The 12591-nt window shown below is 48.2% G+C and overlaps 1 protein-coding gene across 1 annotated transcript; it reads left to right on the top strand.

Annotated features, from left to right (window-relative positions):
* Positions 1 to 100: 100 nt before the first annotated feature.
* MAPK1IP1L (mitogen-activated protein kinase 1 interacting protein 1 like) lies at positions 101 to 11379 on the top strand. Its single transcript, XM_066998603.1, has 4 exons — positions 101 to 241; positions 6986 to 7013; positions 7543 to 8256; positions 8726 to 11379. Exons 2-4 carry the CDS (start codon positions 6990 to 6992, stop codon positions 8735 to 8737), a joined length of 750 nt encoding a protein of 249 aa, XP_066854704.1. The 5' UTR covers positions 101 to 241; positions 6986 to 6989; the 3' UTR covers positions 8738 to 11379.
* Positions 11380 to 12591: the final 1212 nt, after the last annotated feature.

Raw genomic sequence — 12591 nt, 5'->3', positions numbered from 1 at the left:
GGGGGGGAAAGGGAAGGGGGAGGGGCGCGTGAGGGGGCGTGGCCGCGCGCGCGCAGGGCGGGAGGGGGCGCGAGGGCATAAAGAGGGGCGTGGCCGAGCGCGAGGCTCTTCCGGGAGGCGGGGGCGCGTGACGCAGTTTCCGCTTCCGCCTGGGCGTGAGGGGGTGGCGGTGGTGCTGCGGGGCCGCCGCCTGCTGCCTCCGCTCCGCTCCGGCCTGCGCCGCACCGCGCCCCGGCGGCAGGTACCGGGATGGGGGGGGGGGGCGGGCTCGGGACAGCCCCCGGCTCTGACCCGTCGGGGCCCGGGCCCCGGGGCGAGGTGGGGCTGGTGGTGCCGGGCCCTGCCTCGGGTTGCGCGGCGGGGTGGGGGGGGTCGGTCAGGGGCGGTGTGTGTGGGGGGGCTGGGGTTTGGTTCGCGGTTCGTAAATGGGCGTGCGTGGTTCGTAAATAGCCCTTTGTGTCAAACGCTTCTCCTTAAAGAAAGTCTCGGAGTCGGTATTCCGTTGCGAGAAGTGAATTTTCGCGGGTGTTGCTGTTTTTTAAGGGGGTGACTCAGTGACTCGATGGGAGAGCCAGCGCCCGGCAGTATCGACCAGCACGTTTCCTGGAGAGGGAGCTATTCATCTGGCAGGTCTCCGCTGGGAGGGAGAGCTTGTTGTGAGGTGGATGCCTCAGGAAACGGTGCTGACCTGGGGGTGTTTGTTCAGCCTTCTTGTCAGTAGGTGTAAGAAACAAGAGTGCTTCCTTTTCAGTCAAAACAAAAATGGCACGCCCTGAAGGCTCACTCCCCTAGACCAGTGAGTGATGCACAAATGAATGCTAAATGTCAAGCCAGTCCTATAAAGCACCTTAGATACTTTTGGAACTGAAGTTCATTCCAGCATGTCTTAGCAGTGCCAAGTCAGGAAGCCAAAGGTGCCAGCTGTATCCGTGGAGTGAGGTTGTATCCCAAAAAGCAGTTACCTGGAGAAAAAAAAAACACTCTGTAACGGAGCAGAAAGGCGTGTGGCTTTGTCTGTCACTGGAACGTGACACGCGGGTCTGATGTTGCTTTAAAAGCAGTGCAGTTGAGGAGGATGCTTGATAGTTAGGGTCAGCCTGTCTCATCCAACCAAAATGGTGATATTTTGTGGGTAAATTGTGTTGATAGGAGGAGGGTTCAGGTGTTCCTTAAATAGCCTTTACAGGTCATTCAGGAAGCCTTCCGAAGAATTGATAACGGGAAGCTAGTAAGGCTAGAAATGAATGAAACATCCTTCTGGAATCACAAGGATTATGTGATGTAGATGGGCTGCATGGCTCCGAAGGAAGTTCAGAGGCAGCTGTGGAAGATCTGTTGTAGCTCCTGTGAGCCGCTGGACTAACATCTGCAAGGTGCCTGGGGCAGGGAGGTGCGGACAGGAGTCGTCTGTGGCAGTTCTCGGCTGGCCTCCTCCCACAGCTGGCAGGCGCGCAGCCCCCCGAGAAGCGATGCGTGTTTGCTGCTTTCAGGGCCGTCTATGGGGTAGCGGCTGTCAGAAGCGATCAGGTCGTGTCTTGGTGGGGAGGCAGCTGGGAAAGTGAGCGGTCCGTCATGGGTGGCAAACGGGACCGGATTCCAGTTCCTTACGGCCGTGTGGTGCATGGGTCCCGGCAGCTGAGGGGGCCTCTTCTGGAGAATTGCTTTCTCTGGCAGTCGGTGGCTTAGAGCGTGTGCCAGCACGCGTCGTCGTTGTTCTTGACTAAATCTGTTTTGGAAATCTGAAAACTAAAAATCCGCCTTCTGCCCTCTTCCGTCAAAGCAGACGTGGAAGAAGCAGAAATCACCACATCTAGAGGAGCTGCTAACAACTAACTGTTGTTTTTTCTCTTCAGTCTGTTCGTGAATTACGTTTATCCCCCAAATAAACCCTGTAGGGCAGAGCAAAGAGTCGCACGGTACGCAAGTGCTTCCGAAGAGGCCTTAAAGACGGGAAAGGACAGCTATAAAATGCTGATTCTTAACGCCTGAAGGTAGAAGCTGCAGAAATTTGCATATTTCCGAAAACATTCAGAAGCTGTCAAAGATTTGGCCCCTTCCATTTTATCTGTGTCGCTGTGTCGGGTGGTTAGGCTTATGTGGGCAGCGATCTCGTTGGGGATGGGGTTGTGCTGGAGGCATTAGTCATGTTACGGTGACAAAAGAGCCTCGTCGCTGGCGGAGCCGTGCCACCCAGTGGAAACGCAGCCGAGCCTGTTGCATCCAGGAGGCTTTTTTTTTTTTCTGTGTTTGAAAGATGATCTTGGAGACGGGAACTAAATCTGTCACAGCGAGCCTTCGGAAAATGCCATGCGGTTGTAAAATTGGGAAAGCTTGGAAGAGACTTAGCAAGAGGAGGAAAAAGGGTTTTGGACAGCTCTGGTGGGGGCCACTGGGGACCAGCGGTGGAGAAAAGCCAGGGAGGGCGAGAGCATGGGAAAAAATGCTTCTGCATCCCTCGGCTTCGGTTGGGCTGGATGCGAGCGGGGAGGATTTATAGCCGCTAAAACATCGCGGCGCCGTTCTGTTGTGGAAGCCGAAGGATTTAGTGCGCCGCGCGGAGCATCGCGCTTCCAGGAGCGGGGTTTTCACAGACCTCTCTGAAAACCACCGCGTATTTCAGTCAGTCCTGGATGCTGGTGGTGGAATTAGCCCGCTGGGGCTGCGTTAGGGGCACTTCTCAACCGTTTTGCAGCCTAGAGCCCAACAGACTCCCTCGTCTCGCCTGCTGGTGGTTAATTCCTCGGGGAGCTCCTGCGTGCCCCAGAGGCCTCGGGCCCTGGGCTGAAGGTGTCTTCTCTGTATAGTTCCTGTGTAGGTGCAGTGGAAGTCCTCCTTGCCATGCTTCAGTTCACTCTCCGGGGTAAAGGATGAGAGAGATCCTGTGCCTCTTTGCTTTTTTTTTTCCCCCTCACTGCCCGGAGACGTTGCTTGTCTCGCTTCAGCTTCCCGCTTGTGGCCATGTGCGCTCTCGGGGTGCTGCTGGCAGGCTCTGTGCCTCTGGAAGGCAGAGGATGTTTGCAGGGGCGGCGGCCTTCAGAAACAAAGGAAATCCTCTTTCTCAGCGCAGTGGACGCAAGCAGGGCTTCAGCTTTAACGCTGCCAGTTCTGTAGTCCTTCCGCGCCCTGCCAAATTACTTCAACTCCTCGAGCCCTCCTTCTATTCGCTCCTTCTTCCCCACAGCCCCGGGAAAGAATAATTTGAAATGGAGTTCAAATGCGGCAGGATAGTGATATAAAAATATCTGCTACAAGCCCTCTACGCACACCAGTGCTTGTGCGGTGCTCTTCCAGGAAAGCTTCAAGAGAAAACGAAAGTCCATTTGCTAACCTTGCCAGCTCTGAAAATCTAGGCAACAAAATGTATCAGCATTTTTTTTCTGACAATCGTGAGCCCACGGGAGCTCCGAAAGGGACCACGCTGGAGGTCCTCTACCCAACAGCGTCTGATTTCTCATCGTTTGTGAGCACGGGAATGCCTCGGGCAGTGCCGCAAATAAACCTGCTCTCTCTGCGAGGCTGGGATTGCAACTGGGAGCTGTGCAACCTAACCAGAATATGGATTGTGGATTGAAGCACAGATCGGCTCGTGTGGTGCCTGAAGGGGTCCAACAGGAGCAATTCCTTATTAAATGAAGGTGGCGGCACGCAGATTAAACAGATGTTTAAAAAATGTCCCCGGAGTAGGCCGGGCTGTCTGCAGAAGGATCCTTGACATGCTTGGCACGGGCCCCGTCGTGCCAAATGTTGCCAACAAATGTTGCTCTAGCCTGCCTGCCAAAGGAAGAGAGCCACGCAGCCTCGTTACGGGCTGCGCTTAGCGGCAGGTTCGTTCCGAACAGTCATGCAGCAGAATTGTTTCCTTAATTTTCATGGCCCAGAAATATTTTGGGATTAGCAGCTGATAAATATTGGGGACGGCTGGTGTTTTGTGGGCAGGCCTCTTTCTGCTGTAGCCATCCGCCACTTTGGCTTCATTTCCTACGGACTGTCACTTCTGTCACGGGATCTTCTTCTGAGTTACCCCCTGGGTCTGTTCCCTCACCTCCTCCTCCTCTCCCTGGCAGCACGTGCCCTGACTTTCTCTGCGGGCTATTTGCAGTCTCTTGTATGTTTTTCAGTTGGATTTACCCATCCCATCTCCTCTGCCTCAGAAAGGACGGTTCTCTTGGCCCGTCCTGGTGCTGCTTTCCGTTAACCAGCTCTTTTGCATATGAATACATGTACGCGCACATCTTTGTAAAAAAGTTATTTTTGTACTTGGCTCCAGATTACTGATTTTTCTGTATTTTGTGGGCTATATCAAATAGCTTCGTGTCTAGGCAAATGGAGCTACAGTGCCACTGAAAAGCGAGGATCACTTTCTGTTCGTTTGCTAGTTCTTGTAACGAACCACGGCAACATTTTTAACACGAGTGGTGTCTGTTGAAGAGAAAGGGGCTTTTTCTGGTGGGTGCCTCAAGCAGCTGAGCTCGTGAAAGGAGCAGAGCACATTTTCCTGGTGATTTTTCAGTTGGTTCCTCAACTCGAAACAAATGGCTGCTGATCTGAACCGATTAAATACAAAGATACAGGTATTTGTACGTAAGGGAGGGAGCTATTGCTGTTGTAAGCCGGTGTTAGAGCCTTAACGAGCCTTTGTTTTCCTGCAGGCAGCCACTGGTTTCCACCAGGGCAGTGACTGGAAGTAAATGCGCATTTCTTAAAAGGTTTATCGAAGTTCCTAGGTGTAACCTGGGGATTTCACCGTTTCCACAGGGGTTTGGTTGCGTGGTATGATCACAAATAACTTGGGGAATGAGATGAACAGAGTCTTGTTGATAGGAAGGCGTTCAAGAAAGTGAGGCTTAGGTAATAAAATGGCAGATGTAATTCAGTGTAGAGAAATGTGATATGATTCAGAGTCGACGGCTGCATTGTATTTATTCAAATATAAAACGATGGGCTGACCCTCACCGCTGAAGAATGAAGCAGTGCTGCAGAAGTCAGCTGAGCAGCGAACAAAAAGCAGATCAAGTGTTAAGAAGTATTAGAAAGGAAATAGAGGACAAACCCGAACATAATTATGGAGCTGTATAAATCAGTGCTGCTCCCACACTTTGAATTCTGTGCGGTTCTTTCTTGTCATTCATCTCCGAGGATAAAAAAAGAATCGGAGAAACCTCAAAGAGAAGCAGTGAGAATAATCAAAGAGATGGAGTGGGTGCTGCACGAGGGGTCAGGGAAATGAACTACATCTCTTCCCGGAGAAGGAGCAACTAAAAGAAAATGGGGAGAAATGTACAGAATAATGAGCAGCATGGGCAGGGTGGGTGAGAATGGACTTAACGCCTTCTGAAGATACAAGACTGAAGGAGCATCACCTGAAACTGGGAGGATCCGGCTTTAGGACAGAAAAGGGAGGCGCCTCTTTGTGTAACACACAGCAGCCAGATGGAGTTTCTCCTCAAAAGATGTTGCAAGTACAAGGAGAAAGCTAAACGGGTTTGTGGAAGCGATGTTTTGAGTTTTATTCCATAGAAGCTGCCTGTAACTTAGGAAGTCTGAGCTCAGTAAGTCTGGGCTTAGAATAGCTGAAGAGTTGGGCTGTTGTGCCTGTTGTCCTTCTTCCCTTTTAGTTGCTGTTGAAGATGAAAGCAATGTGGAGAAAATGGCCCCTTGTTCAGGCCACTGCTGTCCTAAGATTAGAATATTCTCTAGATTGTAAATAAATAAATAAATACAGTTGTAGGGAAGACCCTAGTTATATGCACAAGATTTGCATTACATCATTTGAAATTTAGTGGGAATTTATAAACCTGTTTGCCAGGGGCTGCCTGTACAGACCTCAGCCCCTGAGATGGGTCAGTGGTAAAAGTCAGGTTTTCACCATCTCTAACCTATTCACAAGAATTGTTTTTTTATGGATTCAGCTAGGCAGGAGTAATTGTGCAGCCCTGGAACGGGCTGCCCGGGGAAGCGGCTGACTCACCACCCCGGGAGGTATTCAGAAGACGTGGTTGTGGCGCTTAGGGATTAGTGGTAGACTCAGCACCGCTAGGTTAACGGCTGGTCGTGATGATCTTGGAGGTCTTTTCCAACCTAAACAACCCTGTGAGTCTGTATTTTGCCTTCTCCGCTTATGTTCCTGGTTCCACACCCTCCCCATAGACCTCCTGGTTGCAGTTCCACCTGCTCTTGGTCATCCTTTTAAGATTTCTTCGCTTCTAGTCGGTACCTGTCAGTCGAACCGAACGTGACATTGGATTTGTGACGGCTGCCCTTTGCTATGGCTAATAAAGATCAGCAGAGTCGGTCGGTTTTCGTCACGGTGAAGCGTTGGAAGGCTCGAGGTGAAGTCGGTGCCTTCACGATAGCACACAACTCCTTGGTCTCTATTTTTGACGCTTCCCAAGTGCTGAGAGGTTAGCAATCAGGCACGCACTAACAACGCCTTCGCTGCCTCTACGTTCCGCTGAGGCTGGCTCGCTGCAGGCAGTGGAAGTAAATAGACGCATCTACTATCTTTAGTGTGTCTCAAATCCATAGATAGCTCTTCTGCTTCCGAAAATAAGGTCTGAATGGGGGTGTCATCATGGTTAATTTTAGGGGCATTGACTTCACCTGCAGGCAGCCTGCCAGAGCTTCAGAGTCCCAGTTTAGAAAAGACCAGGAACACGTCACAGGCATCGCTGGGTAGGCTGCCTGGTTGGTATTGTAGAATGAATGTACGGATTCAGTATTTTTTTTTCTTGGCATTGTGGCCCTTTTACTTTGCGTCGGTCCCATTTTGAGCTGAGACAGGCGGAGGCTGAAGTTTTGGTTTTTCATGAGACCTGTAGCTGGTGTCTGTGTGGACCCGAGTCACTGAGATAGAGCTGTTGCTGAGAAGCGCTGCCATTGGACATCTGTTACAGTTTGAATGAGACAAATGTGGAATTTCGTAGGAACTCTTGCTTGGTGTACTTTATTTTCAAGAAATTTCACTTTGTATTACCTTACTTTTCAGCAAAATGTCTGGAACTGATGATTTTTCGGTAAGTAATGTTTTCTCCTTCCTGAAGATCTGCCAGTTTTTATTTCATTCTAAAAGTTAAGACACTTCTCCGAGAAGGAGAGCTTACAGCTGAGCTTATTTTCCTGCTATTGCAGTAACAGTGCTTTCCTCTTTAGCAGATGTAACAATCTGTGAATTTTATGTGTATAAATCTGCTGCGGGCCTCGTCTCCTCTGCTGTGGTCCTAACAAAGGAGCTGTATTTTAATGGTGTCAGAATAGCAATAATGGAAGCTTAGGAAAGTCTCTTTTGGGTTTGTCCTGGAATTGCTTATTGCTGCGTGTGGCAGCTTACCTTTTATCTGCGGCTCTAGAGCTGTGGCATGTCAGAATGCCCTTCCTTCTCCTTCAATGGCAGAAGCTGCGCAGAAGGGAACGCAGCCACCTCTGCAGCACCAAGTAGCTCTTTTCTCCCACTTTGGCAACCCAAACACGTGCATAGCGGGTGAACGTGTGCAACTGACGCGCCCGGTAGGCGCTTTGCACCCTCACTAACGCTTTATCTCTTAGTTGGCAGATGCTTTACCAGATCAGTCGCCTGCTAAAACCTCCAAAGTGAGCAGCACGAAGCCCGGCCAGCAGCCTGGTCAGCCGCCGCAGGGCTGGCCAGCGTCGAACCCCTGGAACAACCCGAGCGCTCCCCCTGCGGGGCCAGCCGGACTGCCGCCAAACACGTCCGCTTCCAGCGTGCCCTTCGGACCTCCGCCAACAGGAATGTATCCTTCAATGCCCCCTGGACCGCCTGCTCCATTTCCTCCTCCTCCTACCGGACCCTCTTGCCCTCCTCCCGGAGGTCCATATCCGCCCCCAACTGTGCCAGGTCCTGTCCCACCAGGGCAGTATCCTCCACCAAGCATGCCCTTTCCAGAGCTTCCAAGACCTTACGGTGGTCCAACAGAGCCAGCTGCACCTCCGGCTCCTGTTGGGCCCTGGGGATCCATGCCCTCTGGAGCATGGGGACCAACAATGGGAGGGCAGTATCCTGCACCTAGCATGCCATATCCACCCCCAGGGCCATATTCTGCTCCTACCCAGACTCCAGGGGCTGCGCCAACAGTACCATGGGGTACGGTCCCGCCTGGAACGTGGGGACCTTCACCGCCAGGTCCGTTTCCTCCACCCACAGGATCATACCCGGCTCCAGGACTATATCCTACGCCCCCTAATCCTTTTCAAGTGCCATCTGGTCCTGCTGGTGCTCCGTCAATGCCTGGTGGTCCCCATGTGAGTATTTAATTTTTTTTTGGCTTGAATTACGTAAACCTGTAAACTTTTAAGCATGGAAATGCAGTAGCATAAGACCTATTAATGCAGGTAAGGACTTGGAGCGTGCCTGTCTCCTCTATGTAGTCAGAGGAATAACAGCCAGTTTTCTTCTTAAATGCTTAACTATATACGCCAGAATGGTCAAATTATATCAAGTTGGGGTGTGTCTAAGCACTACGCTGTAGTGGTCTTCCACTACTTGGAAAGCCTTCTCTAAAAGACAAAATATTGTGGAGAAGGCTTGTAATAATTTTCAGAAATAGAAAATGTACTAGTCTGTGTTCTAGAGAGATCACTTCTAGGGCACATAGCTAGGGAATAACAAATTGTAAAGATACATTCTTAGTTTAAAAACCAAATGATTGTAATTGTGGATTAACTGCTTTGTGAAAACCCTCTATTGATGATGACTTATTGTCTCTTGCAGCCTTACCGTTGAATACATTCTGGGCAACAAAGTACTGTAGCTTTCCACCTTCATCCACTACTTACAGAGATTTTTACAGTTTTTGTTTCAGTAATGTTTGGGGCTATGAAGAATACTTGCCTCTTGTATGTGCATTTGAGGTATGAAGGAGCAATTTGCATAAGTTTAACTTGCTCATATGCTAGCGTAACTGTTTGGTTTAACAAAACGAGTGTCAAAGAGCAGAAATAACAATAAATGCGTGGTTCTTACTTTGGCAAATACTCCTGGGAAAAATGGGAGTTGCCAAGTAAGGATTGTAAAGAATCAGGCCCAAGGACTTAAAAATTCCTAAATTTCCATGAACGCTTTAAGTCTTGTTGCCAGACTTGTGCTGGTTATTGAATGGATGGATAGTCATATCTTGTCAATTTTCAGGTTATTCTAAAATGTCAATAAAGAGTATTTCAAGATTTTTGTCAAGAAATCTGATTTTTGAACATGCTACAGTAATTCAAACTAAAGAGACAGCGTGTGAACTTGAAGGCTTTCTCAGCATTTTGTATATACTCAAAACAATTGCTCAGTCCGGGACTACGGGAGAGAAGATCCGCATTTGAAATACTTGGTCTGGCTTGTCAGCACACTGTTCATGTTCACAAACAGGCATTTATGTGCAAGCGAAATAACCTGGATGTGCAGTTAACTTTGAATCAACCAATGTGAGTTTCGTGCATGCAAATGAGGACATCATCTTGCCAATTCTCATTCTGTGGTGGTTGGAAGTTTGGCTTGGTCGATGTAAAGAGAAATCGATTCCCACTTAGGTACTTCCCCGTTTCTAACCCGGGTTCTAGTCATTTAAAATTTGCCTGCCGGGTTGTGTAAACCCAGCAGATGTTTTCAGAGTCCCTGGACACTCAACTTGAGCTTAAAGGATCAAAAAACCAGTCTGGCAATTCCCTTCCCAGCAGTTTTTGGCTTGGCATTTAGTTGTGTCAGCTACAAAGATCCTTTGTGCCATACTTATTGCCACAGCTGGGAACGAGCAGGTCTCCTGGGGGGCTCCACTGAACGTGGTAATGGAGAAAAGTCCTCTGTTCTCAGCTCGGTGTCTGCATACCTCACTGAGTAAGCGTAATCTGGGAGTGATTGAATGTCTAGAAGCCTGTGCACTGCTGTGTAGCTGCCCCTCCTCTCGAGGGGCGCTGCAGTAAGTTTTTATATTCTTGCCATATCCGTGCAAAGAGCATGCTGGGGGTTCACTGCAACGCGAGTGTAGCGTTACCAAGGCGCAGCCACGTGTCAGTGAGGAGCTCTGGGAATCTTCGTGGTACTTCATAGCCTAGATTTGACCATGGATGGTTTGTTTTCTCCCCAGCTGGGGAGATCCTAACTTAGCCTCTGTAGGTAGAATTAGGAACATATTTTGCTTAACATGGTAGCTCATTAGGGAGTCTTTGTGTCGTGGAACTGTGAAAGCAAGTTAATTCTCTTCCCATACCTTATCATGGCTTCCTGCATGCATAGGATGGACTTCTTAAAAACAAGTGGGGTGACCTGGTGGTGATGCTTGTTAGTTGTCTTAGCCTTTACGGCAAAGTTCTGCAATATTTTTTTGCAGAGGGAAGCAGTCAGCCGTGGCTGTTTTAAACTGTCATGAAAATTAATAGCAAAGGTACATGTATTTGTAAATTATTTTAGGGAGACACTACTGGAACTGAACCAAAACGCTTAACATTTCAGCTTAAAACCTAGCGTCTGTAACCCTAGGAATCGGAACCAAAAGAGCAAGGCTTTATTAACCTTAAATAAGCCCCCTTTGCCTCCCAAACAACAGGCTTGGCTTTGATCTTGGCAAGACTGATTAAAAATAAAAACGGTAGAACACTGCCTACATTTGCTCGAGTGCTTTTTTTTTTTTGATACCTCCAGCCTTAGGTGATAAATCGATGTAGTGAAAAAACAGTTACTCCAAACGAATGGGTGATGGTGGCAGCACTCCCTTTTAAAATTGCACTTGTCACGTGTCTGTGCAGGGAATGGGAAGAGGTAGGAAAGGATTAAGCAAATGTAGCAAGTACTGACTTTCGGAAAGGGGATTTGTGAAAGTAACTAGACTTCTAGGTTCTTCCTGAGGTAGACAGGATTTATTACTGGAACATTTAGGCTAAAATTCAGTATATATGGGATGTTTTTCAATGTATATTCGTATTTCTTGAGGTCATGAAAACCGTTCCATAACCCCTTTGTTTTTGTGAGCAAAGTTCTTTGCATAGCAGTGAAAAGGGTATACCTGTTAATCTATTGTGTAAAAACTCCAGTTGTCACTATATACCGTGTAGTAACTTTATCACATGTTATGTCAAGTGTGAGCAACTTCTGGCCTGAAGCTTTTGCAATGGAATTTGTACATTTCTATGCATCACTTGAGTTAACTTGCTGAGAAGTTTGTTTTGACTTGTGCTTTGAGATCGACATACTGCATTTGTTTACAATATGAAATATAAGCAATCACATCTTTAAAGTATAGATTATCACCTGCTGCTGTATTTTCTTTAGAGGAAACAAATATTGCTGTATGATAGTGAGAAGCTATAAATACAGGATTTGATATTTTTTTGAAAATGCTGTCACTTTTGTATAAGATTAGACATTAAACGTATTTTCAAGACTGTCGTGTTTACTGTTTTTCAATTACAGCTTTTGACATGCTTGTGTAGACGTTTGCCTTGAATGGATAGTAAAACCAGGACATCCTTGATTTGCAAAGACTGAATATAAAATCAGAATTATTTGACTTCTGTGTTTTTTCCTCTTCCTTTTGTGATTTATTTTTTTTGCAGCCTGCTCATAAAGTGCATTAAGTGTGGGTGTGAACATTGCTGTGTTGTACCACGTAGGCCTCAGTTATTGCCAGCTCATAAACCCTCTTGTTAATGGGGGGAGAAACCGATCTTGCCTGTTCTAGAGGAGTGTTCCCCCCCCCCCGCCCCCAGTGCTGGTCAATGCCTATGCTTGATTGACCACGTGGATGCGGTAAGTATCCTGCAAACCAGTGTTTTCCTATGCTCGTCAGGAGTTTAAAGGGAAAGGGTGGATAAACGTCTGAGAAACTCTGAGGCTTGGCAGTGGTGTAACTGCGAAGTTTGGGCATAACTGCACCCACATTCTTTGTAGTGGGCTGCAGAAGAGCTCACAAGCAGCTGGCCGGCACTTCTACCTTTGCGCCTTCAGCTGTTCAGGAAGGTAAAGATGGCAGCAGTGAAAAGGGAAAACAAAAAAGCCTTAGCTTGAAGTGAATAAAGATTTGAGAACAAGTTACTCTTGGATGATGTGCACCAAATAAGGTCCTAGGACCTGTTAATAGAACAGTACAGTGCGTGGGCCAGTGCTTTGTCCTAAGTGTTCAGCTGGGGGATTGCCCACTCCGCATGATTCTTCAAATGGAAATCCTCTTCCACTGGTAGAGGTGATGATGTGAATATGCTGATCCAATTCTGTTAATTACTTATTGCCCTGTGGACCCTGAAAACTTTACTTGAATTCTGAGGGCGACATCTGACAGGTGGTACTTAACCACGTAACTCTTAGGGGCGTGTTTACATCTGCAGACACCCATGGTAACTTCTCAGAAGCGGTACGGGTGTGCATCCACCATGTAGGATGTCCTTGTTCCAGTCTGCCCTGGTGAAGCAGAAGGGTGAGCTTTCTCCAGGCAAGTTCAGACCCATTTCTGTGCACAGGCATTGATCGCTGACCAGCCTGTTTGAAAACCTCTGAACCACCAGCCTTGTGGGCAGCTGATAGGAAGGTTGTGCTTAGCCTCTGCACAGCAAGGGCTCTGACACAAAAGTTTTCATATATATTTTCATAACTGGCTTTCT

The sequence above is a fragment of the Anser cygnoides genome, chromosome 5 (assembly GCF_040182565.1).
Source record: "Anser cygnoides isolate HZ-2024a breed goose chromosome 5, Taihu_goose_T2T_genome, whole genome shotgun sequence".
Taxonomy (NCBI): Eukaryota; Metazoa; Chordata; class Aves; order Anseriformes; family Anatidae; genus Anser; species Anser cygnoides.
The sequence above is the reverse complement of the archived record's forward strand: the minus strand, read 5'-3'. Positions and strand labels throughout refer to the sequence as shown.

Bases quoted from the DNA above. Each gene is read 5' to 3' on its own strand.
- MAPK1IP1L (XM_066998603.1), top strand. From the start codon at position 6,990: ATGTCTGGAACTGATGATTTTTCG. The intron at 7,014-7,542 runs GTAAGTAATGTT...TTTATCTCTTAG, and splicing joins CTGGAACTGATGATTTTTCG to TTGGCAGATGCTTTACCAGA.